The 25,987-nt window shown below is 53.5% G+C and overlaps 6 protein-coding genes across 6 annotated transcripts; 3 read left to right on the top strand and 3 right to left on the bottom strand.

Moving 5' to 3' along the window:
* Positions 1–703: 703 nt before the first annotated feature.
* Positions 704–1,454, bottom strand: BO95DRAFT_464922 (uncharacterized protein; the record flags this gene model as incomplete). Its single annotated transcript, XM_025589100.1, has 5 exons — positions 704–799; positions 943–1,030; positions 1,161–1,176; positions 1,236–1,267; positions 1,390–1,454. The coding sequence occupies 5 exons, from the start codon at positions 1,452–1,454 to the stop codon at positions 704–706; spliced, it is 297 nt and encodes a 98-aa protein (XP_025440948.1).
* A 246-nt stretch (positions 1,455–1,700) lies between these two features.
* BO95DRAFT_444044 (survival factor 1 family protein) lies at positions 1,701–3,545 on the bottom strand. The gene is made up of 5 exons (XM_025586798.1): positions 3,208–3,545; positions 2,916–3,131; positions 2,429–2,853; positions 2,005–2,381; positions 1,701–1,952 (listed from the first exon to the last, which is right to left on the bottom strand). The coding sequence occupies exons 1-5, from the start codon at positions 3,225–3,227 to the stop codon at positions 1,854–1,856; spliced, it is 1,137 nt and encodes a 378-aa protein (XP_025440947.1). The 5' UTR covers positions 3,228–3,545; the 3' UTR covers positions 1,701–1,853.
* A 144-nt stretch (positions 3,546–3,689) lies between these two features.
* Positions 3,690–4,566, top strand: BO95DRAFT_444043 (mitochondrial 54S ribosomal protein uL11m). The gene is made up of 2 exons (XM_025586797.1): positions 3,690–3,933; positions 4,077–4,566. Exons 1-2 carry the CDS (start codon positions 3,805–3,807, stop codon positions 4,407–4,409), a joined length of 462 nt encoding a protein of 153 aa, XP_025440946.1. The 5' UTR covers positions 3,690–3,804; the 3' UTR covers positions 4,410–4,566.
* Positions 4,567–6,968: 2,402 nt separating this feature from the next.
* BO95DRAFT_172045 (uncharacterized protein) lies at positions 6,969–7,638 on the bottom strand. Its single transcript, XM_025580820.1, has one exon. It carries the CDS (start codon positions 7,453–7,455, stop codon positions 7,090–7,092), a length of 366 nt encoding a protein of 121 aa, XP_025440945.1. The 5' UTR covers positions 7,456–7,638; the 3' UTR covers positions 6,969–7,089.
* A 182-nt stretch (positions 7,639–7,820) lies between these two features.
* BO95DRAFT_454168 (Pkinase-domain-containing protein) lies at positions 7,821–23,062 on the top strand (the record flags this gene model as incomplete). Its single annotated transcript, XM_025588255.1, has 12 exons — positions 7,821–8,087; positions 8,243–9,623; positions 9,676–10,418; positions 11,410–12,335; positions 19,492–19,520; positions 19,671–19,749; positions 19,858–21,094; positions 21,145–21,355; positions 21,402–22,405; positions 22,453–22,538; positions 22,587–22,758; positions 22,814–23,062. 12 exons carry the CDS (start codon positions 7,821–7,823, stop codon positions 23,060–23,062), a joined length of 6,384 nt encoding a protein of 2,127 aa, XP_025440944.1.
* Positions 23,063–23,354: 292 nt separating this feature from the next.
* BO95DRAFT_483134 (tRNA lysidine(34) synthetase) lies at positions 23,355–25,981 on the top strand. The gene is made up of 2 exons (XM_025590279.1): positions 23,355–23,532; positions 23,585–25,981. The coding sequence occupies exons 1-2, from the start codon at positions 23,388–23,390 to the stop codon at positions 25,924–25,926; spliced, it is 2,487 nt and encodes an 828-aa protein (XP_025440943.1). The 5' UTR covers positions 23,355–23,387; the 3' UTR covers positions 25,927–25,981.
* The last annotated feature ends 6 nt before the right edge of the window (positions 25,982–25,987 follow it).

Genomic DNA, 25,987 nt, shown 5'->3' with positions numbered 1-25,987 from the left:
TTGATTTGGTCGTTGAGGTACATGTACATGTACTGTCTGTAGGTGCAATGGAAAAAAGAAAGAGGTCGTGACGAAAAAAGTGGGCGAGAGATGTGGATTTGTTTCGGGTTTGGACGGGTGGGGTTTTGGAGATGCTACTGGAAGCCGTAGATGGGATTACCCATCTTTTGTTTTCGTGGGGTTAGTTTGGTTTCTAGTGGTATCTCTGAGACTGGGATGGATGGACATGGAGCTGGGGGAGGTATGGGATTGGGAGGGTGAGGGTGAGGGTGTGCTTGTGCTTGCTTACCTGGTTCAAAACAAACGTCACCTGTTTGTTGTGTTATTTCAGTTAGCAGTGTGGGTTAACTTATAGCTCGTTTCACTTCTTTAGGTTGGGGTTGCCAGTTGTGCTGCTGGATGCTGCATTGTTTCGTAGAAGGGGAGAGTCGGGGGGAAGAGGGGAAAGGGACGTACGTCTCTAGTCGTCACCACCTATAATTATCCAGTGTTTTGGTTAGTGGATGTGTACTATCGTTTAGAGCAAGGCATGCTTTGATCATTTCTTCTGATACAAGGGAAAGACAGATGAAAAGAAACTAAGACCGGGGGATGGGCATAGATGACACAGAGGACAGTGCAGTGCAGTACAAGTGAGTGCGTAAGTGAGTGAATGAAGTCAGGATCCTCTCCTCTTCTCTCTCCTCCCAGGGGTAAAGTAAAACTATAAATGAGATGACATGAAAAGAGGAAAGCTGACCTTACGCTCATGGCCTGGAGTGGTTCCGCTGTCCATAACGTGCACAATGCGGCGGATGATCTTGTCGTGAACAGTTAGATGAAAGAGATGAGAGGTATGGGTTTGTGGAACCGGTGATTCGCTGTTTGCCGAAGAGATTGGGGAATAGGGACTAAGGTTTTGAAGTTTGAAGCTTGCAGAAGTGTGATATGGGCTGGGCTTACTTCAGTAAGACGATCTTTGAGGGCCCTGCGCGCTTCCTCATAAATCTCGTTGCCGATGCGATAGACGCCACCGCGGCGGGCGAGACGGCTAGGATGGGAGTGGTTAGTTTGGTTTGCTTCAGGATGAGTGATTGCTTCAGAGCTGGTTTTTTGAAATGCTGCTGAGCAATCTGATCCTCGTATTGCGGTTGCAAGGCAAGAGGATGGAGGACGCATACCGGATCGCGGGGCGAGCTGATTCCTGTCAGTCTGGAGGTATCATCATATAGCTTGCAGCAAAAGATGCAACTTACTGACACCCTGGATGTTGTCTCGAGCCAATTTGCTGGGACGTTGAGAGTGAGGTTAGTGGCAGTGTAGCTGGGGGATTGACACTGGCTGTACTGTAGGCAAAGACAGCAGCTCGAGTTAAGGCAAAAGCAAGCAAGGCGAAGGCATAAAGCGTACCGGAATCGGCGTCTGGGCATGAAGGCCCGATGCTTGCCACTCTCCTTGAGGAGATCGAGGTCCATCTTGAATAGGCTGGGCGACGGGATGATGACTAGCTGGGGGCAATGCGAGGGTGATGTGAGGGTAATGCTTTCGTCGGTCTTGGGTGAGGGGATGTGATGGTTGGCATGAGTTGAAGCTTGGAGGTCTACAGCCAAAGGGAAATCTGGTGATGTGTTGTGCTGCGATGATTATGTCGGCGAGGGGAAGTCTCGGCGTTGCCCCCCCAAAACCTCCCATACTGAAACGCAAGGGAACACGCTGGAAAACGGTAACACATGACATAACATTAGATATCGTGGTAAGTTTATAGGCTATTAGAATCAATATCACGTTGCGGTGCGTATGGATGCATGAAAGGGGAGCGTGAAAATTCAACACCACTCAAAACGCCGGGACAATGTCCGCATCATGTCCTCCCTCTATGAGATGAAAGTCGCCTCGGAGAACAAAGTACCCTCTTCGGTGATTTCTTCATCGCCGATCTTAAGCTTCAAAGATAGCTTCTCCTGGGGAGAGTACTGTCCGTCAATTAGTTTGATGTTGACTTCACATAGTTCGGAGGATACATACCTGGAAGATGTACGGCCGAGTACCGGCAACACTGCCAGCAATGGTCTTGATGAAGCCTGGGACCTCGGCCATCACGTCAATCCGGTCCAGGCGGCTGCCCAGAGCTCCATCGACCTCGGCGTGAACCTCCTTGCCATCGTTGGACTTGCCCTCCCAGACCCACTTGATGGATCTCGGCTCGGGCCAGTCACTCTCGGCATCCTGGTTCGATTCCGTGTGGGTGGCAGTGTTGGTGCTACCAGCATAGACGATCTCTCCGTCCTTGACAATACCACCGACGTTGACCACGGTGGATCCGTACGAGGGAGGGGTAGTGTATTCCATCATGATGGCCGAGTAAGTAGGGGTCTGGAAGTTGAGGAAGTTCCATCTCGCAGCTGTTTCCTGTCAGCAGGGTCCATGGACAACCCCAGATCCGACTTACCCGCGTGGTGGGGCTTCATGCCCTGGAGCGCGTGGATGAACAGGCCGCGACCCTTGAGGTCGAAGTTCTGTTCCTTGGTGGTGATGGTTCCCTCCACGGCGCAACGAGGCCAGAAGGCATGGCTCATAGAGCCCCAGGGGTTCTGCGGATCCGTGCCGAAGAATGAAGTACCGTCTTTGCCGACAACAAAGCCCGGAGCGGTGCGCTTGAAGGTCAAGTTCACCAGACTGTCCTCATTCACCGCCGACTTGATAGTGTAGGTATCTCCTTCCTCATTCAGCGTCACGGCGAGGTTGTCGGCGCCAAAGGAAAGCATGCTCTCGTCGAACATGAAGTTGGAGAGAGGGTCGGAGTGCCAGTTGTGGGGAGCGTCACCCTTGAGGTTGAAGATCTTGGAAGTGAACTGGGCGGTAGTATGAATTCCACTGGTCCGAGCACATCCCAAGGTCAGTGATGCAGCTACCGAAAGAGATCCGTCCAAACTCACACAATGTTGCTGTAGATGACCTGGCACAGTGCTAGGGTACCATTGTCGCCCATGACATAGAAGACATGAGTCTCGACGTTGGTATATTGGTGAGCACGCCAACGGAGATCATCCTTGGTGAGTTCGGTGTAAGGGGTTTCTTGCGCCTGCTGGGCAACCGATCTGATAGCCTCCGGACCATAGATCGGTTCCTGAGTGCCAGCAACGCTCGCGAGACTAGACAGTGCAAGTGATTAGTAAATGCGGCGATGCTATGGCTATCAGCCGCTAGAGTCACCAGCCACCAACTTACGTAGACTTAAGCCAGTTCATGGTGGGCTGTGTTTGTACGAGTGAAAGAGGGGAGGAATATGGGTAAGAGAGGATGAAGCAGCACAAGCGGTGGGGGGGAGAAAAGTAGCAGGAGGATTGGAAGGTGGGCGGGAACTGGAAATCGATAGCGGGCGGGGCCCAAAAGGGTCGATCACCGTCTGGGTCCCGAGAGGTACTTTCGAGAGTTGGTGAAGGACGCAGTGGTCAGGATTGTCTGATATCTCTCGTACAAGTGATAATTAGCTGGTGCCAGCTACTATGGAGTATGCCAACACTGCGAACCAGGCGAAGAACCAGAAATGAGGATTGGGCGGTTCATAGATCGTCGAAGGGACGAAGAATGACGTCCGCATTGCAAGTCGGGATGGTTTCGCTTGTCGCCCAAACGGAAAGAAACTCCGGCCTCCGCCGCGCCCTTTCCCCTTTGGGAACCCCAAGAAAAGTTGCAGTTCCTCAATGCCGCATTCATCGGGTCCGCCGCGAAAGTGTTAGATTGTTGACTACCTGAGCAGCCTGTCAATTGCCCCCTCTTCTCGATCTCGAATATCTGTCATCCCACCTCCGATAATCACTCATCATGGCGAAGAAGGCATTGCCCAAGGATCAGATCGTGAAGCTGATCGTGGGAGCTGGCCAGGCCAGCCCCAGTCCCCCCGTCGGTCCGGCCCTGGGTAGTAAGGGTGTGAAGAGTATGGATTTCTGTAAGGTGAGTTGAATGTCCACATTGGATCGATTACAATAAGTTATCCTTTTTTTCCATTGGTATTCCGGCTGTATTTCCTGGGGAAGCGAAATACCGGTGCCCGAAAGAAAGAGAACACATGGCTCACGACAACCACCACTATACAGGAGTTCAACGCCCGCACTGCGCACATCAACACCGGTGTCCCTATCCCGGCCCTCGTCACCGTTCGTCCCGACCGTTCGTTCCTGTTTGACCTCCGGACCCCGACTACGACCTATCTGCTCCTGCAAGCCGCCAACGTCGAGCCGCGCAAGAACCGCATCCGCGGGGCCCAGAACCCCGGCCACGAGATTGTGGGCAAGGTCTCTCTCAAGCACATCTACGAAATCGCCAAGATCAAGCACACCGAGACGCGACTGTCCGGTCTGAGTCTGCAGGGCATGTGCAAGAGTGTCATCGCCCAGGCCAAGTCGATTGGAGTGGAGGTGGTGCCGTGAACGGCGGACAAGGGGGAAGTCGACTGTATTGTATATGGGATCCTTGCTACCGGGCGATCACTGCTGCTAGCTGTCTGGGACTGATGATCATGGCGTTCTTGGGGGACTGGGTCTGTTGTCATTTGTATTAATAGGCATTGCATGTGATATAGAAAGCGTTGGCTGGTGCCTGAAGCGTTCTACACAAACAACCTCGATCCTGCTTCGCAAACCGTAAGAGTCCATTGAGTGGGTGGCAGGGTCAGCGAGTTAGCTACTCTGGACTGGTAAGAGACCATCTACGCTCGCCAATGTTGCAGGCCTAGTAGGGCATCGGTCTTGGCTCAAGCAAAGCGACTCCTCCGTGTCACCCGCACGGCTGCTACTGTCACTATGCCAAGCTCTTTCCGCCGTCCATCGTGCGACCTGAGGGCGGAAGAGGAGACAGCAGGAGGCGAGAGTGCGAGTCGCAAGGAGCCAAGAGGCGGACAATGACTGCACCAGGTGTGGTGAGGCATGAAACGGTCATCCACCATTTCTGCCGAGCCAGGCCAAGACAAGGAGGGTACGCAAAGTGTAGCAATCCCGTCGACGATCATCGCGATCACCTAGGATACAGCGAGCGGACTTGGTCACTTTGAGGGTCGCAGAATGAGGCAGTGCAAGTCGTTCCAGGCTGGGCTAAACCACTTGGGCTTGGCAAGGGCGGGAATAGCCCTTATATGTTGCTTTGCATGCAAGTTTGGTGATGATGCGATGCTTGGCATTCTACAAGGGGGATTGCGGAGATGCGTCAGAGTGAGTCGATCACATTCCTGCCTCTATTTCCGGCGGCGCTGCAGCTCCTTTGTTCTCCGCATTTTCTGGTTTGACATAATCTGGGCGGCGATCGCACTCGAATCGTCGCTGAGTAGTAGACTGGTCTCGTTACCGCTTGATAGGGTTGGACTGCTGATTGGGATCAAGGAAGCGAATTTACCTGTTTATGATAGTGCCTCGATTCGGAAAGGCCAAGGATGGTCGGAGATTGACTTGTTAATGCTCTGAGGTCTATCCAAAGTATGCTGGTGTTGCAGCAACTCGAATCAGTCTTGTTGATATTTGATTAAGACAGCGCAATGGCAGAAATCCACTTCGGTCAGCCTTATCGCATTCTGCCAAAGTTTTGGTGGTTGATGCACACTGGTCATCGACTGGAGGATAGATGGGGATATTATAGCCTAAAAGGATCCGCAACGACAGGGTTTGCTGGTGATTCTTCCTGTCGACGCGGACAAATCAATGCCGGCCTTGCCTCCAAGGCTGCCGTTGAGCAGCTGCAGCATCCCCGCTCCGAATTCATCGAATTTTCCATCTTCCTTTTTTTACTGGCGTTTTGTGCTGTCATCATTGTTACAGAGATGTCAACACAGAAATGTCCAGACATTAATCTTTCTCAATCATATAGCGAGGAATCACGATGAATATCAGCACCAAGCATGAATCGTCTACACATACAGTATGCCTATTCCCGGGGTGACCCATGATCCCAGCTAGGGCTGCCAGTTCAAGCTCTGACATGGGATCTTTTAAGGACTCATAGATAGTAGTTAGATACATAGTACGATGGATACGGAGTAGTGGGGACGGGCTAATATGGTTCATTCCGGCGGGGTGGACCGGTCAAATAATAATGTGCATGGCAGGGAAGGGGCTGGTTTTAAGTCCACGCCAGTCAAGATCCAGAAGAATCTAGCGGGGTACGTACGCAGACTACTAGGTAGTACTCCGTAGACTACCATCAACCGGCAACTCGGCACCAGTCATTATTAACAATCATGATAACAATGATGATTGGAACCATTAGCAGCTGACTGCCAACTCCGGCCAGATGACACTTTCCTTGCCCTTCCTCTCTGATAACAAGATGATGTCGACATCCCAGAGTTCATCCGGTGACCCCCAAGAATCGATCGATTTTATGGTTCTCTCCGCAGAATCCCGAACCCAGAGCCGGTCTTGGTCTTGGTCTTGGTCTGGTCTGGTCTGGTCTGGTCTGGTCGGTCTCTCCATGGCCAATCTTCTCCGCACGGGGTCGCTGATCGTGTTCCCAAGTTGCGATGAGGATGATGGAGATAGAGAGAATTAAGTACTTGAATACTTAGAGAAGTTGGTGAACCGTGCATGCAGGCGCAATTCATTCCCCCTTCTACTCTCCCGATAATAATAGATTCCCCCTTTGGGAACCCCAGGATTCTAGAACCGGAACCGGCTGGAGAGGAAGAAATTCCCGGGCAACTTTCCCATTGCAGCCAGAATAGCTTTTCCAACTCCATCCATCCTGAGGAATATCATCGGTCGTTAAGTTAGCTTGACAATATCGAGTCACCCTAGAGAGTAGAATCAAGTCATCTTCAAGTGAAGAACTAGAGATGAACCAGGTACAGTACTTACTTACTGTACATTAACTAAGTAGTAGAGTTGAAAGCAGACTCAGTCCGTGCCGCCGCCGCTATTGCCGCCGCCCGGCTGGATTTCCTTCGCCGAACGGCTGCTTCTCTTTCTGACTTTCTGACTTTCTCTTCCTCTTCTCTCTTTAGGCTCTCTAGTCTGGTCTCTGTTTCTAGTCTCGCTCTGTCTTCTCTCCTTCTCTCTCTATCTCTCTCTCTCTCTCTCTCTCTCTCTCTCTCTCTCGCTCTCCCTCTTCCACTCTCTCCATCTTCTAGCCCGGTGGAACCTCCTCCCCCCGTCTCATTCCTGTTGCTGCCTTTCCCCTTCTTCCCTCTTCCAACCAACCCTCCTCCCCTCTCCGTTTCCTACCTACTTCCAGACCCTCTCTCCACTTCCCACCTTCCCCTCCTCCTCTTTTTCCTCCTCTTTTTCCCCCAAACTCACTCCTCTCTAAACTTCTCCTCATTTTTCTACTTCCTCTCAATTTGTCACAGGGCCACTCTCGGATCATAATTCCTGTGGTTGTCGAGTGGGATAAATCTCCCTCATCCTTTCTATCTCCTGTCCAGCGTCCAAAGTTCTCCGGGTGAAAGTGGTGACCGTTTCTGGACAAAAGATTTGCTCCGTTGTCGTGCATGGGAAATCCTCCGTGCAACTCCCCCGTTCTGTCCTACTCGCCCGCCTTTCACAGCAGCCCGCTGATCGCAAGAGTGTTTCATTTCTGAATTTCCGATTCATTTAATTAGTTCTGGGGTGGTTACCAATCGCGGTGGTCAAGGGATTCCACAGGCATCAACCGTGGAGGGGCATGCGTCCCACAGCGTGGTCTTGAGCCGAGTATGACGTCTGAAGCGACCGATTTTGCCCAAGCGAGCAATCCCAGCGACCCTGGTAAGCTACTCTCCCACTCGCGGCCAAGCAACCTCCCCGCCTTCCAACCACCCTCCTAATGCCATTTCGCTCTCATTTTTAGCACCTCGCTCTCCCCAATCTTCCAGCCCGATGGTCCCTGGTCCAAACATGGCTTCGGGAGATGTCAACCCCAGCCTCAATCCTCAATCCGGGCAGGTCCGGTTCTCTACGGTAACGGAGGAAATCGAGCCTACCGATCCGTCGTCTTCCGTCAAGTCTCCTGGAGCAGAGTCGATCAAGGATACGCAGCATGAGGAGGAACTGCGGTCGCTAGCTGCCAGCTTGCAGCGGTCCCAATTGCAGGAGAATCGATTGCGGCAGTTCTCTTACGATCCCATCTCGTTGCCGTCATCTAGAGTATGTATTCTCGATCCCTGAGCGGTGATAGGTGCTTGGGGTCATGCAGCATACAGCAAAGAACATTCCATTTCCATGGATCGCTTTCTCCTCGCATCGAGCCTGCATAGCCATTCCAGATCTGGCCAGAAGCTGACAGGCATCCTTCCTTACAGGTTGCCTCCCGGGAATCGAGCGACCGCAGTGCACGCGAAGCAAATGGATCGGGCTTCCCCTCGCCCCGAGGTTCCCCACCAGTGTCCGCCATGCAATCACCCCCGCTGACGCCCGCAGCCACACATTCACGGGAATCCAAGTCGATTGATACTTCTTCCACATCCAACACCACCGATCGGGCCGGTAATGCCGCCCAGTCCACCCATATGACTCCCGCAACCTCCCCTCCAGCCAGCGCTGCCGCACAACATAAGGCTCCTCAAAGCGCCCCCTCCTCCCGTCCATCCTCGACCGATCAACTGTCGAAGCAGAACCAAGTGGCACAGACCTCTTCTCATCCGAACCACGGCGCGCGGCATCGGGCGCAGTTCTTTATCGGTCCCACTGATGGATCCCAGGAAGAAAGCCCACCAGCCACCCCTCGCGGTGATCCCGAGAGCTATACCCCTCCGGGTGCGATCACGCCGGTGGGTGAGCCGAATGACCCGTATGCTCGTAGCAAGCGTCCTCCGCAACCGAAGAATCTTGCCCAACTTGACCAGCGCTTCATCTTCGGCAGCCGGGACTCCAAGCGTCGCACCACGACATCGGCCTTCTCACGCCCATTGAGCCCTCGTTCTTCCAGTGCCACGGATCTCCGGTCCAGTGAAAAGCGCAGTGGCTTCTTCAATTCCAAGCGAGAACCACGACAGCCGGATGCCGAGGGGAAGACCCATGGCCATATGTCAGAGTTGAAGCGCTTCTTCAAGCGAACCCACAACAAACACAAGCGAGGTGACTCACCGTCGTCGATCCCATTCAAGAAATCGAGTCGAACCTCAGGCAAGGGCGGCCCATTCCACGCGGCAGCCGACAGTGTCCCGTTCGCAGACGATCATGGTCTTAACTCGAAGTATGGAAAGTTGGGCAAGGTGCTGGGGTCGGGAGCCGGAGGCTCGGTTAGGTTGCTTAAGAGGAATAGTGATGGGGTGACTTTTGCGGTAAAGCAATTCCGAGACCGTCATTCATGGGAAACTATGAAAGAATATTCCAAGAAGGTGACTGCGGAATTTTGCATTGGGTCTACCCTCCACCACGGCAATATCATCGAGACGCTGGACATTATTCAGGAAGGAAACCATTGGTACGAAGTCATGGAATATGCGCCCTTTGATCTGTTTGCCATCGTCATGACAGGAAAGATGGTCAAGGAGGAGATTGCTTGCTCTTTCAAGCAGATCCTCAGTGGAGTCGCCTACTTGCACGGAATGGGCCTGGCCCATCGCGATCTGAAGTTGGACAATGTGGTCGTCAATGAGCATGGCATCATGAAGCTTATTGATTTCGGAAGCGCTGTGGTGTTCCGATATCCTTTTGAGAATGATATCGTCCTCTCTTCTGGTAAGTTTGGTCATGACGTACTTTGAAGGTTCATGCTCACAGGGTTTGTTAGGAATCGTTGGCTCGGATCCATATCTCGCCCCCGAAGTATACGACGAGAAGAAATATGACCCTCGCCCGACTGATATCTGGTCCCTGGCCATCATCTTCTGCTGCATGACTTTGCGCCGATTCCCTTGGAAACAACCCCGTGTCAGCGATAACTCGTACCGACTGTTCGTTTCCACGCCCACTCCTGGAACTCCAGTGCCTGAGGTCGACCCGAAACGCCACCGGGCCGTCAAGTCATCTCCTGATCTTATCACCGCTGCTCAAGAAGGCAAACCCGCCCAGCCCAGTATCAATACTGACGTCGCTGGACAATCTTCCCAAGGGAACGGGCAGCAAGCTCAACAGCCTACTGCTGCCGGCGAAGAAAACCAGCCGCCGAAGAGTCCTCAGGACAAGCCGCTGGTCACCAAAGCACCTACGGATAGCAAGAATGCTAATGCTACTACTCACAAGCCTTCCCGTACCACGAGCAAGGAGGCCCCTCCACTTCCGGCGAACGCCCAGGCGGCGGCTCAGCGGCAGGAAGTCATCAAGGGGCCCTGGCGCCTTCTCCGGCTCCTGCCCCGCGAGAGCCGGTACATTGTTGGCCGGATGCTCAAGGTGTCGGTGAAGGAGCGCGCTACACTGGATGATGTCTTGACTGATGAGTGGGTGCGCAACATCAAGGCGTGTCGGCAGGAGTTGACCGGCGAGGTCATCCATGCTCCAGGCCACACCCATGTCTTGGAACCCCCTTCGGCCAGTGTGCCAGTTCCCAGCAAGGCCAAATGATCTCTTCTCAAGTGATCTATCTCTATTCCCCACTGTATAATTCTTATTTTTCCTATTTCCTTTACCTCTCTCTCTTTTTGTCAGAGCAAAAGGGTGTTTACGTCCCACATGTCTTATAATCTTCCTCGCCCGGACTACACTACCTCTTCCCTGTCTTCTTCGATTCGTCTGTTTTACATTGATTCCCTTCGACTAGGATGGTTGTCTCAGTGACCTGGCACCATCCGGTCGATTGTTTTTTGCGCTTCATGGCGGGGCTCCTGTGCAGTGAGATATAATTGCGTGATCGATGGTATTCTGTGCTCATGGCTCTCTTCGCGTTGGAATGAGGGTCTGGGGGTTGTCTTTTGTTGTTGTTTCTTGTTTTCTTTTCGATCTAGGCGTTGCGGTCACTGTCCGTGGAACGGAGCTGCTTTAGGCAATCATTCTTCCCTATAGAGGGTCAGCTGCTAGAAATCTTCCTTGTGCCTTGTGCTGTGACAGAGCCTTTTTCTCAGACTGTTTTCATCCTGCAAGGTTTCGATTGTGTTGAAGAGCAGTTATAGGCATAGTAAATATTATCGTGGATCAATGAGAGCATCACCATGCGGAGTTGGGGCTTGACGTAAGGCGGAGATTGCGGAGTTTAGCCCGATAATCGGAGGTTGTCGATCCGCCGACTTCTCTCGGCGGGCGACTTCCCGGCCAGAGCTTGCACACCACTACCACCACCACCTTTCAACAATTTTCTCAACTTTGTGATTGGGAGGGACGAACATAGTCGCTTGCAGGGTCGTCACTATTTACTCTGGGTATATCGGCTTCAAATTTCTGGCCAGACCGCCGACTTCCTTCCCAGACCCCAGCACCATGGCTACAGCGCAGGAACCCGAGCCATTGGTCTCGCTGTGGACGAGATCATTGATCGTATGCTTTCCCTGCCCGGGTACTGCTTCTTCAACTAATGCCATGTCTTGTGTTCCAGTCCGGAGCCATCGCCGGCCTCACGGTCGACTGCTCCCTATACCCCCTTGACACGATCAAAACCCGCCTCCAGAAAGCGCGCACCGCGACGCCGGCCAGTACCGCCGCCGCCGCCGCCCCGGCGGTCTCCCTCCGCCAAACCATCCGCGGGATCTACGCCGGTCTGCCCTCGGTGCTCTTCGGGTCCGCCCCCTCGGCCGCCTCGTTCTTTATTGTGTACGACGGGGTGAAACGCCTGCTCCTCGAGCCGCCTACCGCTACGACTAACTCCTCCGCCGCCGCCGCCGCCCCCTCCCCGTCCCGCACGCACATCCTCCTCACGCACTCCCTCGCCTCCTCGATGGGCGAGATCGCCGCGTGCGCCGTTCGCGTCCCCACGGAGGTGATCAAGCAGCGCGCGCAGGCAGGTCTCTTCGGGGGCTCCAGCGCCGCGGCGCTCAAGGACATCCTGGCGCTGCGGCACGCGCCGGGCGCGGGCTACGGGTCGGTGGTGCGGGAGCTGTACCGGGGCGCGGGGATCACGATCGCGCGCGAGATCCCGTTCACGGTGCTGCAGTTCACGATGTGGGAGAGCCTGAAGGACGGGTACGCGAAGCGGAAGGGGCTGGAGATGGTCCCCGCGAGCACGAGCGCGATGTTCGGCAGCGTGGCGGGCGCGATTGCGGCGGGGTTGACGACGCCGTTGGATGTGGTCAAGACGCGGGTCATGTTGGCGAGGCGGTCGTCCGGGGAGGGGAAGGTGCGGGTGAGGGAGGTGGTGCAGGAGATTGCGCGGGAAGGCGGCGGGGCGGCGTTCTGGAGGGGCATTGGGCCCCGCGTCGCGTGGATTGGGATCGGCGGGGCGGTGTTTTTGGGGAGTTATCAGTGGGCGTGGAATGGGTTGGAGGGGGGCAGGAAGCAGCGGGTACTGAGGGAGGGGGATGCTTTGTAGGGTTTTTCCGTGGGTGTTTGGTTGGGTGGGTCGAGTGGGTGGAATTATCTTATAGATGGATGGATGGGTTTTAGACGGGTTAGATGTATATTTTATTTCCTGGAATACAGGTTGCATGCATGCTAGAAAGATGGTACCTCAGGATGATTCTCCCGCAACATCCACTGGAGTTCCTGCGTCTGCGCCTCCGGGAGCATCTCCTCCATCTCCGTCCGCGAGAGGAACTCGTGGTCCTCCATCTCGAACCCAGGCACGACGGTCAGGGGTGTTGTCAGCTCAACTCACCCTTATACCTTGACACTGCTAAATTACATCCAAAGGAAAAGAAAAACGAACCTCACTAATCAACATCCCCTCAAACCCCTCCCCATCATCACTGCCAATGTCCCATGTTTCCCAAAAACACCCCTTCCACACCCCCCCCCTCAACCACCCACTGCATCCGCTCCCCGTGCTGCGTATCCATACCCACCACGAAGGTTTCGACGGTAGCTTGGCCTTGGCCTTTGCTTCGCCTTCCCCTTCCCTTTGCCCCTGACCCATCCACCTCATCCTCATCCTCATCCCCATCCTCATCCCCATTACCCGATGCATCCTCCCGCAGCAGAACGTATCGCCCCCGTCCCCGATGCAGCGAATGCACCGTCCGCCCCTTATTGCGGTGGAAGACGCCCACCGCGGAGGAGGGAGTGAGGAGGTAGGTGATTGTTGTGCTGAGGGAGCGGGAGCTTCCCTGGGGGGAAGACCACAGGGTGGGCAGAGTGAGAGGGTGGCGGTCGGTTTGGTGGAAGTAGCCGCCTTCGGGGTGGGGGTGGAGAGGGTATGGGAGGGGGTTTTGGGGGGTTTGGGGGGGGAGGGTTTGGGTTTGGGGATGGGGATGGGGATGGTTGTTGTTGTTGGTGGGGTTGTGGTTGTGGTTGTGGTTGTGGTTGTGATTGGGGGTGGGCATTGTATTGTTGTGGAGGTGGTGGTTTGTATTGTATGCTGTGGTTGTGGGGAGTGCGGTTGTAAGGTTGGAGATATGGTAGTATGAGATATGGTAGTAGTGGTTATCTTAAGGAGTTCTTGTACTTGTAGTAAATCTTATACTTGTACTAAATATACTAACCTTATCGTAAGGGGCGGATCAGAACGTGGCATCAGGATGATATCAAGGTTGTTGTGGGGCTGCAGGATGCCATCGGATGGGATGCATGGCTTGTGGGGGACTTGGTGTGAAGATGCGGGCATACGGCAGGTACTATGTGCAGTATAACTATCTCTTGGGGTTCCGTTGACTCAGTATGGCGAAAGCCGCAGTGATGTAGGTATATCGACTCTAGTGTTGTTTGGACCAATGAGTCGTTATTGGGACAGTTGACAGTGCACTGGCACCCGTGACTTTATATCGCAGGCTCCGGATGAGAGTAGTGCTTGTGATTGGCTATTGTCGAGGTCGCCTGGCATGGATAAGTTGTTGAACTCCTGAGTTGGAGGACATATCCGAGAGTTATTTCGTTGGGGGTGGGCGTCTAGGGTAGGCTGGACACTGACTTAAAACTTGGTATGCTGATAGCAATTATTCTTTCTAATATTCAAACTGGATATGATGTAGTTTAGCTAATAATATATAGTTATAATTGCCGGGCAATTCTCTTCTATACGTTTTAGAGTATTTTTATGGAATATTAAGAGTTTAACAGCAGAAATAATTGATTTATTGATTTATATGATCTAAGCTATTATTTGCAATTCTGTTAGAAAAATCTGTTTTTTTTTTTTTTTTTTTTTTGCTTCAGCTGTTTAAAATACTAAATCCTTGTCGAAAGGGGTCTCCATGATACCAAACAAGATGTAAGTTCTTCTTAGATTGACTTCCTAAATACGCTGCGATTGGAGACTAAAGATTGCTTATGGCATTAGCCGGAACCGGAACCGGAACCATGAATGACATACCTAGGGAGTGGGGCATTAAATCTGTACGGCACGACCTTAGATCTCGAATGCACTCCATAGGTTGGTGGCAATACCTTTACCTGCTCTCTTATCCCACAAAGAGCGGCTGTTTTTGTTTCTCTGGTAAACATGGTCGATCGTGGATCAGTAACGCCTTGAGAGTGGTTTGCACTGCGAAAAGAAAAAGAACTACAGGGGGGAATTGGCGGGTTATCTCGCAGCTTTGTTTGAAACTACCGCATGAGAGCCCGCAGAGGAATTTCCTAGATGTTGCCATCTCATCCCGTCTAATTTCAACCAAGGACGGACTGCCATGGCAAACATGACCTTTGTCTAGAGGCATCATCAGTGGGCTTCAGACAAGGCTAAATTCCGCTAAGTCCACTAATCCCGCCCAAATTCTACTATTGCTGACTTGAGGTCGCGCCGGAGCAGCCGTAGCTATTTCTCTTCAAGCAATCTTTCTCATCAACTATAATTACTCCAATTGCCGCGATCAGATTTTGACGGTCCAAAAACTCCTTCATCAAATTTCTATTTACAGGCGTCCGTATCACGAGCGACAATGATCCTCAAGGCAATCGTGTTTGGTGGAAACGGCACAATCGGCCGGTTAATCACGAGGTATATGCTGGAGCGCTCATGGCATGTTACATGTGTTGTCAGAGACCCTAGGCAGAGCGTCGAAATCTTGCAACTAGGAGACGGCCTTGGGAACAGCCCCGATGTGGTTGTTTGTGACCTTCTGAGTCTTTCTGAAACAATAGCCGGGGAGATCTTCCAGCGAGTCAAACCGGACTGCGTTGTTTTCACCGCAAGTGTGTTTCTAATTCTTCAATTCTCATGCTGTTCTTCTCAAATTGACCTTGAAATAGGCAGTTCGGCGAACTATGAAGCTATCGACTGCAACGCTGCCAAGATGCTAATCAAGGTGTCCGCGGGGCACACCAGCGTGAGAAAATTCTTGGTCATATCATTCCCTGCTAGTCGTCGGAAGCGGGCACCTTGGTGGAATGACAAGGAGTGGGCGGATCATCGGAAGGAAAAAAGTATGTTTCCTGTCGCCGCCAAAATGAAGGTGCAAACGGACGAATATTTGCTATCCGTGGCAAATGCGAAGCAGGCAAAGGGCCAGCATTTCCAAGGGATCTCTCTGAGGCCGACGTGGTTCGTCAGCAGACCTCCGACGGGCAAGATCACGTTGGGACACACCACGGCATTAGGTCAAATTGCTCCGGGCGATGTAGCCCTGACAGCTATCAGCCTTTTATCAAGGAATGACACTAATGGATGGTTTGATATCAACAAGGGATCCAAGGACATTGAGGAGGCCGTGGAAGAGGCCGTGTGCAAGAGTTTGGATGCCTTCCAAGGGGAAGAGCTTGATCGCATCTATGACTTAGCGCGAGACGACGTATGATGCGATGTCTGCAGTTCAGCTGCAGGTATCTCTGGAATAAGATTAGCAGTACAGTCTAGTGGAAATCGCAGCTTTCAGTCGCCTTCATACTGCTTATAGTGATGAATCACCGCGGATCAAAGATTACTTGTCTCATCTGTTCAAATACAAGGAGGTCTCCTTTTACGATAGACTGTTTCCCGGATACGTTTCGGTGGCATAATTTCTTCGACGTTATTACCTTACTTGCAACCCGCACAATACAATCCCAAGGGTCCCGTCACCCGTAGTTGGGGTGGGGTTCTTTATCACCTCAGAGTGTAAGCTTCTGATATAGTTTGGATCTGTTATGCCGAGAGGCAAGCTAGCGGGCTAGCCGGTTGGGATCAACCCTGCATTCTTGATTGGCGCCATTCGATTCGATTCAAGTCCGCATGCTCTCCGTCGCTAGAGAAGTATACTGTCTCTTCTTCAAATACAATTGCAGAATATTGGGGCTTTATGATCTCTCTTGATGCATCAGCAAGCATTCTGGATTGCATCTTCTATACGGTGGCTCAGTTGTCGCGACGAAATCGAAGCCTTGCAGTTTTAATTTCCTGGAAGATAAGTTAGTGGTAACTTAACTTAGGCTTTGCTCGGAGATGGGGTTGCTGATGCGCTAGCCTAAATAGGCATCATGAGGGGATCGTCGGCAATAAGAATCGGAGAACAATGACGATGACAAGTTTCAATCCGTGTCAGCTGACATCCAAAGACCATCACGAGTATACACCATAATTTGAACCTGAATTGGTGTTTTGCCTGCGGCTTCGATGTGTGAATAAGTTCACCTAACGACTTTCAGGTTAATAGGTCTCGTTCTGAAGTCATTTGAACTCAGAATTAGAATCAATGGGGTCGTCGTTCAGAGAAGGAAGGTCTTCATGTTGGATAGCTTGACTTTGGAAATGTACTTTCCCATCAGTGTTCACTTCATTCGAGAGGAGATAGAACCATCTCCTATGATTGCTCAACAAGAAATTGATTATATTGAAAGCTGCTACATAGATAAAAGTAGGGTGATGTAGTAAACAGGTTATTGAAGATGAGCCGTTTTTCACCTCGCTGGTCAAACAACCCGGGCAGGTTACAGCAGCATGCTCAGCCATCGGTGATTAAATAGCGGCCCAAACTAGTCGCTACGGTCGCTTATGGCGCTAGCTGGAAGTGGTAAGCACCGAGTGACACTGCAGGCAGAATCTCTCGATGTGTACTGCGTACTGTCGAGACATCGAAACCATACATGGCAGGGCTCAGCATCACCGCTGGGATCATGCTATCTCTGGGACTCCATGCCGAGGCGGCCAAATTGACCGTCGGACTGGAATGGGGGTCTTACCCCGCCTGCGTCTGATGATAACAATCCACTATAATTAACTACGTCCTGGACAGGCTGTTGTCATTCTGGTCAAGGGTTGAAATGCTTTCCTCGGCCGTCTACTTCCTTCCTGAAACTTGTGTTGATGGCTTTTTCGATAGCTATGAATTTTACAAATTTCCTCCCGACAACTACTGCCCTCATGCGGGGCGTGGTCTGGACAGGGACGCCTTTCAATGTCAGTGTCGTTGAACTGCCGGTTCCACTCCTTCAGTCCGCTACAGACGCAATTGTAAGGGTTTCAGTCGCAGGCATTTGTGGTACAGATCTGCATACCTATCGTGGCCATTATGGAAGTGCAACAGTCCCGTGGGTCATGGGTCATGAGGCCCTTGGCTTCATCACTGACCTTGGGATGCTGTTAGCAATTTCCGGGTGGAAGATCGAGTAGTGATCTCGGACACTGTTCACAACGCGCAGGTGGTTACAGAGCCTACTACCTCGTTTCCTTTTGGCATGGGGCCTGACCGGGGGGATCTGGGTGGCTGTCAGAGTAAGCTTCGCTTTACAACCTCAATGTCTTCTGTTGACTAGTTCTTTCCCGTCCAGGCGAGTATGTGAGGGTTCCTTTTGCCGAGCAAAACTTGATTCCTATCCCGTCGAACACTTCCATCCCGTCAGACAGTGATATCGACTACCTGTTTTTGTCTGATATCTTCGCTACTGGCTGGGGTGCCCTTGATTACTCTGGTTTTGAACCAGGTGATACTGTCGCCGTCTTCGGGGCTGGCCCTGTGGGCCTCCTGTCGGTGTATTCAGCGGTGCTTCGTGGTATATCCAAGGTATACGTCGTGGATTATGTGCCTGAACGGCTTGAGCTGGCTCGTTCCATAGGTGCTGTGCCCGTGAACTTTTTGACATCGGACCCTGTGGAGCAGATTCTTGCTCAAGAACCGAACGGCGTCATTCGCAGCGTGGACTGTGTTGGATTCGAAGCAGTCAATCAAACGCTCCAAATGGAATCTGACATCATCATTCGCCAGATGGTCCATGTGACCGCAAGAAACGGTGGAATAGGTGGTGTCGGCATCTATGCGGACGTGCATAACAGCACAGGGGTTCCACGAGGAAGCTCTGTCATGAACGATATCAGCTTCCCTGTTGGCACATTCTTCTCGAAGAGCCTTCAGTACAAAGTCGGTGCTATCTACCCTCCAGACTACGCTCCCACACTGTTGCCTCTGATAAGTAGTGGTCTCGCTAAGCCGATATTTGTTATCAGCTCCCTAGTCCGCATCGAGGACGCACCACAGGCCTATGCACGGTTCAATGCGCACCAGGAAACTAAGGTTGTCATTCGTTTCCAGTGGTCTTAAGTAGGGCTTTTGGCTCCGTCGCACTCGGATAGGGTACTGAGAAGGTTTGAAGAGTGTGAATTGCTCGATGCACTGTCCGAGATTTATGATATCAGCTCAAATACATGATCTCCGTGGTCTGGTAATTCCTACTTAAAGAGGGCATTCCCGGCTGTTATAGGAGAGCCTTGGCCGATCTGGGACAGGTTCCATACATGACCCAAGCCGTAGAGACAATATGTCAAACACAAGTTGTTGGGATGAAGAAGATTTTGGAAATTGTTTGACTTAACTGACCGTAGCCTGCTCCAGCCTTCACCTTGCAACTTTGAGCGTTTACGTTCGAGTCCCGCCATTTTAGTTGTACGCCTAGGTAGACTCAAGGCTCTGTGTAGAAGGGGGCGCTGGCTTGATAGAGAGACTGTACTAGTCGAGGTCTAGTTACTGTTTAGTAGACGGCAGACATCAGTATTAAATCACGGGGACCGTTTGAATAAGCTCTGAGATTATAGATATTTTTTAATCTTCTGAATAGCAGCTAATCATTTTAAGTTTTTATAGTACAGGCGAAGACTTGATTATAATAATAAAACTATTTTTGAACATATTTTTTTTATATATTAAATATTTTGTTTTATAATATTTCATATTATCATAAAGAAAAAGATTACTAGTATCAAGCTATTCTTTTTCTGATCTTTAAAAACTGCATATATTATACATTCTACATGTGGCTATTTTCTATAGAACTCGTATATGGGGCAGCTGCAGCTGGCAGCTGCAGCTGGCAGTCCACCAGTTGCCGACCCGCCGGCGGTTGGGTTTCGTCTCGTCATCCCATCATTCCACCTTCTCCGGCTCCGTTTCTCTCCATCTTCATCTCCCCGACTTCTCCAATCCTCCTACCTTGCTTTCTCATCAATAGCATTTGCGCTTCTACCTGTCTTCTACTGACCAATTTACCACCTCTCGCCTGAAACAGTCGCCCCCCGATGAATTCCCCACCCCTGACCCTCGAATGATCGTCTCTCCGCATCCTGCATCGACCTCCGCATTTCCTCGTTATTCTGCTCTTCTCCGCCTCCACCCTGCTGCATGGCGAGGAAACTCAGCCACCAGAGGGTCACGTATGGTATGTCTCCTCTTATTGATTTGTTCCTCAATGACCGCTGTCTTCCCCATATCACCATTGATTCTGATTATCTGAATCCCCCGCTTATCCGACACTCCTGGCATGCTGGGGAATGCAGATCCCAACTAACCACCATCCCCCGCTCTATAGTGCTCCCTCTGCCTGATGCACCCGGTGGCCATCGCCTAGGTGTCAATGGCCTGGCAGTCGACCCCGACCAATCCATCCTGTAAGCACCACTACCTGCGTCTCTCGGATCGCTCGGTTGCCTAGTACCGCTTGCGCCCGGCGCAACCCTCTGTCCCCGCCACAACACTAATACCACCGGTCGCACCAGTTACTCCGCAGGTCGCGACGGCGTCGTCTGCTCGTGGGATCTTAACTTCTCGCTCACCGACCCCTCTAACCCCGGCAAAACCACCTTTCGCAACCAGGTCCAGGCGCACAGCCATTGGATCAACGACATCGTGCTGACCAAGGATAACTCCGCGCTAGTCTCGGCCTCGTCAGACACCACCGTCCGACTCTGGCGCCCTCACTCCGAATCCACCGAGGTGCCGGCTCCCATCGGCAAACACGCAGACTATGTCAAGGCCCTGGCCACCCCCGGAAACCATTCGTCGTGGGTCGCGTCGGGCGGCCTGGACCACAAGCTCTACCTGTGGGATCTGAACGGTGGCGGCGAGGTGCTGGGGATCGATGCGTCCGGGGATGATCGCACGGCCAAGGGCTCCGTTTATGCTTTGGGCGCGGTCTCCTCCGTCCTGGCGAGCGGCGGTCCGGAAAACGTGGTTCGCGTGTGGGATCCGAAATCCGGAAAGCTTATCACCAAGTTTGTCGGTCATACAGATAACATCCGCGATATCTTGATCAATCGCGATGGTGACACCATCATGACCGCTTCGTCCGACCAGACCATCAAGATCTGGTCCCTTACCGCGGGAAGATGCATGCATACCTTGACCATGCATAATGACAGCGTCTGGTCGCTGTATTCCAATCACCCGCAACTGTCGGTGTTCTATTCCAGCGACCGGTCCGGTCTCGTCGCCAAAACAGACACCCGGAATTCTCCGGACATTGAGCAGGGCACGTGCATGGCGGCTCTGCAAGAGCACGAGGGCGTCGTCAACGTTGTAGCCGCAGGCGATTACATTTGGACGGCAACCCCTAAGTCGAGTATTCATCGCTGGCGGGATGTGGACACCACGGCTGAGATTGAGCCCCCTGCACGAGACCGCAATGTGCAGACTCAGGCGCCTACGTCTGCGCCATCAGACGGCCGGCCCAAGAAGATCCCATATGAATCGGTTCTGTTGCTGTCGCCTACCTCCACTTTCCCTAATGCGCGCCCCCTAGACGGTGAGACGCCGCGCTCGGGGCCGAATTCTCCCCGGCTCTTGTCTGGTCCTGACCTCGACGATGAGTTGGGGTTGACGCTGCCTATACAGGCATTGCCCGAGGAAACCATCGAAGGTCAACATGGATTGATCAAATACTCCATGTTGAACGACCGGAAACGGACATTGACTCAGGACTCCGCTGGTGAAGTTGTTCTGTGGGATTTGCTCAAGGTATTATCGCCAGTTCTTCAATTGCGGTGACCGCTCTAACCCACCACTAGTGTAAACCAATCCAATCTTTCGGTAAGAGACATATGGACGATGTCGCGTCCGAGATCAACACAACCGAGAGCATCGCTCACTGGTGTACCATCGACATTCGAACCGGGCGTCTTTCCGTGATTCTGGAGCCTGGCCGTTGCTTCGATGCTGAAGTGTATGCCGACGAGTCGGATCTGGCGGATCAGTCGCAATTTCGGGAAGACCAAAGGAGTAAGTTGTTTCCCTTTCGCAGGGTTCCAGGTACTGACAATAATAGTTAATCTTGGAAAATGGATTCTGCGTTGGCTATTCGCACCTCTGGTGCAAGAGCACGTTCAACGGGACGCCCAGTTCCGTGCTGCGATGGTAGCCAAGGCGGAAGAATTGGCTCGCTTGACCAGCACTGGCGCGTCAGCCCCGGTCGACATTCCATCGGCAGATCCCTCGAGGCTGGTGCTGGGCTTGCAGTCGCCTCTAGACCCCTTCACAGCCACTTTTAGGTCTGGTTACGATTCGATCGGTAGCCCTACGACACCCGGCGGGTTCGGCATCGGGTATGCCGGCAGCCCGGCGACTATGGGATCACCCATGTGGACTTCCAGTTACATCAACAATGCGAGTCACCTGGGCACCTCTCCTGGAGATTCGACGTCGGAATATCTCATGTCGCAGTCGCAGCAGAATGCGGACATGACCCGGGCCTCTTTCTCGGACCGCTCCAGCGACTACTTTTCATCGTCACGAAACCAGGGTATGGGCTCGCTCGACACCGATAAGGTGCCGACTACCCCAGGCGAGCCGACCCCGACGGCTCTCCCGCAGTCTCCGGTCGAGCCCGACAAGGAGGAGCGGAAGCGCGGTGCGTCGTTATTTGGGAAGAAGTTCCGCATGGATTTCCCCAAGAAGCTGGGGCGGACCTCATCGGAGGTCAAGCCGCAGGTCCCAGAGGAGAAGGTGGAGGAGTCGGATAAGTCGTCGATCAAGGAAGAGAAGGTGTTTGAGACTAACCTGGGAGGGTTCATTGAGCGAACGCGGCACGAGTATGAGGAGTTCATGTCTGCCAACCCTGGCCGGGAGTTGACGTCGGCGTTCACTCCGAGCCCAGATAATGAGACTCCGGTCCTGGACATACCCCCGCGCACAGTGGTATTTATTCAAGAGGAATCGGGTGATACGGCTGTGGCGTCTGATCTGTACCGAGGGACGGTTGGCCGGATCAGCGAGGAGATCGACAAGCTGGAGAAGTCGATACCCTTATGGCTTGCTGAGCTGCTCCTGAAGGTAAGCACTTAGCTAGTATTTGCCGGTCAGCGACTCACAACCTACAGAACCAAGTGCCAGTGAAAGAACCGGTCAAAATTGCTTTCACACTGAAGCCATACGATGATCTATTGCCCCCTGTAGCCAAACCAGAGTACGTATCCTTTTTTTTGGTCTTGTTCGAGCGAAGCTAATGAGAAAGGCCGCCCGGGAGCCCCAATGCCAACAACAATCGCCTCAACGCGAATCGCATGCTGCGCGCCAAGAAAATCCTGGCCTACGTGGCGGAGCGGATCGATCCTCCCAACCCCCACGAGCCGGAAGCAAACCCCATGAAAGCCGAGGAGTATCTGGAGCTGTATTGCCAGAGGATGGTACGTTTCCGGCCCCCCCCGGGTGTCACCGCATCGACATGGCTAACGGGCCCAGCCCATCCCCCCGAACATGACTCTGGCGACGATCCGGGCGCACATCTGGCGATCCTCGGGCGACATGGTCCTGTACTACAAGGCCAACGGGAAGAAGGAGATCCGCATGCCGGCGCCCGAGGAGGAGAAGGAGACTGGGACTGGGCTTGGGACGGCGTTGGCGCTGAATCGCGAGGCGGGCAGTGCGCCCCCGGCCAGCATTCGGTCGCACGCGGCTTCGGGCTCGGCGGTCTCGGTCAGCAATGCTTAGGGGGTGGAGGATTTCCTGTTAATAGTTGGTTGGGCTCGTCTGATGATGGGCCGGTACATACACCTGTGGATTTGCGATACCAAGATATTGTGCGATCTGCGCAGCGAATTGATTTTGATATTGTGGATGTTGGATTATAAACATAAAGTACTCATAATAACTCGTAGTTGTGACACTGCATAGTAGGTTGACTATAGAATGCAGCGATAAACGATGCCAAGAGCGGCAATCTGATCATATCAACTCATACACTATCAATTTCGCTCTTCCGCTCTTCCGTCATCCTCCCCATCAACATTTTGAGTGTTTGGTCCCTTGGCCAGCCATGGCCATTTCCGAAATACTGCACCACAAGAAACCCACTGCAATAACTGTCTCACAGTTCGTAAACTCTTTCCAGCGAATATGGCACGACTCAAGGACGCGCGGGGGCCAGCGAGCGCGGAACACCCGTTTCCCATCCCGACTAGGTGCGTCCTTCCCCAGCCTCCACTTGGCCAAAGAGAAACTAACAAAACACAGGCCTAGCCATCAGCGGCGGCGCCGACAGCATGGCGCTGGCCTACCTGTGCCGCGAATGGGAGAAATCCACTCCTGAGGTGACCGTGACAGCCTTCATCGTGGACCACCGCGCGCGCGAGGAGAGCTCACGCGAGGCCGCCACCGTCGCCTCCTGGCTCGCAGACATGAACATCACCACGCACATCCTGCCGCTCGACTGGTCCAGCCTGACCACAAGTCCGCAGACCCTTCCCGCCTTCGAAACCCACGCCCGCCGCCTCCGCTTCCAAGCCCTGGGCCGCGCCGGCCGCGCCGCGGCCATCGACGCCCTCCTGACGGGCCACCACCGCGACGACGCCGTCGAGACCACGCTGTGGCGGCTGTGCACGGGCGCACGCGGCGCCGGGCTCGCCGGGATTCCGGAATGCACGGGCATCCCCGAGTGTCATGGGATGTTTGGGGTGGTGGGGAGTCGGGGAGTGGAGTTGTTGAGATCCGCATACCCTGGCCCTTATCCTTCCCATTCCCGTCCCCGGGTGGGTTATGGCCAGCAGCAGCAGCAGCAGACAGCGCCAATGGCCACCGGAACCCTCCCCATCATCCGCCCGCTCCTCGCCTTCCCCAAATCCGACCTTCTGGCTACCTGCGCCACTCACGAAATTCCGTTCGTCTCCGACCCGACGAATTTCGATCCCACGCTGACGCCCCGTAATGCCATACGGAGTCTGTTGGCACAACAAAAGTTGCCGCGGGCGCTGCGCGAGGGATCCGTGTTGGGATTGATGGGGGCGAGTCGTCGACTTATCAGGACGGCTGAGGAGGAGTCCGAGCGGCTGTTGCGGTTGTGTGGGGTTGGGGGGTTCGTGCCGGAGACGGGGATCCTGGGTGTTAGGTTCCCTTCGCTTGCATCTTGCGGTGATTCTGTTGGTGGGAGTGAGGGTCAGGGTGATGCTGCTGTTGAGCGAAGTGTACACACCCAAATACAAGCCCTCGCCCTCCGCCGCATCACGGAGCTCGTCTCCCCGTTCCCGGATAATCACTTCCCGCTGCGCGCGTTCGAGCCGTTTGTGGCGAGGGTGTTTCGGGGCAAGCAGGAGCAGGAGCAGGAGGAGCAGCCGTTCACGCTGGGCGGCGTCTTGTTCCAGCCCCTGTCGTTGTCCCAGGCCCAGAAGAAGAAGGGCGAGGAGAGTTTATTTCTGAGAGCTGCTGCAGCTCCCGCCCAAGGGTCTGATGCCCCCAAGAACAGCAACGGCAACAACCAAAACACATGGCTCCTCTCCCGCCAACCGTACATGAAGAACCGGCTCCCGGTTCTGGACTTCCACCTCTGCACGGAGGGATCCGTCACCACTACTGAACGGCAGGAGCAGGAGCGAGAGCAAGAGCAGGAGCAAGAGCAAGAGCAGGAGCAGGAGCAGGAGCAAGAGCAATGGCACCTCTGGGATAACAGATACTGGTTCCGCGTGGGCTGGTCCAGCAGCAGCAGCAGCAGCAGCTCCGCACCACCAAAATCAAACCCCAACCCCAACCCCAACCCCGGAATCAGTTCTCAAAACCCAGAACCCCCGAAAATCCACCTCCGCCTCCGCCCCCTCCAGAAATCAGATCTCAGCATCCTCCGCCAGTTAATCCCAACACAAACCGCCCACCACCACGATCTCAGCAAGCACATCAACAAGACTGACGGGGAGCATACCCTTTCACAGACGGAAACGAAACCGAAGACCGGAGCGGACCGTGATACCAACACCGATGGTGATAGCGATGATGTACAAGACAGAAACCAGAAAGGAAGAATAGCAGACCCCAAAGCCCTCACCCGCCTCCTCGCGCAGGTCAGCCCCGGACGCACGCGGTTCACTATCCCCGTGCTGGTGCAGGTGCTTGTTCGGCGGCGGCAGCAGCAGCAGCAGCAGCAAACCGTCACTGTCGAGGATGGGCAAGAGGAAGTAGATATCTCGACAGTCGCGGCCCCGGTCTCGGGTACAACAACAACAACACACACACATACAAGCACAAGCACAAGCACAAGCACAACCCCACCTCTACCTCCCACTACCGCAACAAATACAACTCCAACTTCACATCCGTATCCGACTTCCCCACCATCCCCATCCCCAAACCAAATTCCCAACTCGCAACAGGGGTGGAACACGCCCAAGACACAGGCGCCACCACCACCAGCGGCAAAAGAGGAAGAAATCCCCCTCGCCCTCCCGACGCTGGATCTGTGGCTTCCTTCCTCGCCGGCACTCAAACAACAAGAATGGCCGGAGGGGAAGAGCATACGCTGGGAATGGCGGTATAAGATGGTGGATCGGACGGGGACGCTTCGATTAATGGGGTGGGAAACGGAGGAGTAGTCGCTTCACCTAGTCACTTCACTTCACCTATCACTGTATGTACACACTGTATAACCTCTGT

Source organism: Aspergillus brunneoviolaceus (genome assembly GCF_003184695.1).
Source record: "Aspergillus brunneoviolaceus CBS 621.78 unplaced genomic scaffold BO95scaffold_44, whole genome shotgun sequence".
Classification (NCBI taxonomy): domain Eukaryota; kingdom Fungi; phylum Ascomycota; class Eurotiomycetes; order Eurotiales; family Aspergillaceae; genus Aspergillus; species Aspergillus brunneoviolaceus.
The sequence above is the reverse complement of the archived record's forward strand: the minus strand, read 5'-3'. Positions and strand labels throughout refer to the sequence as shown.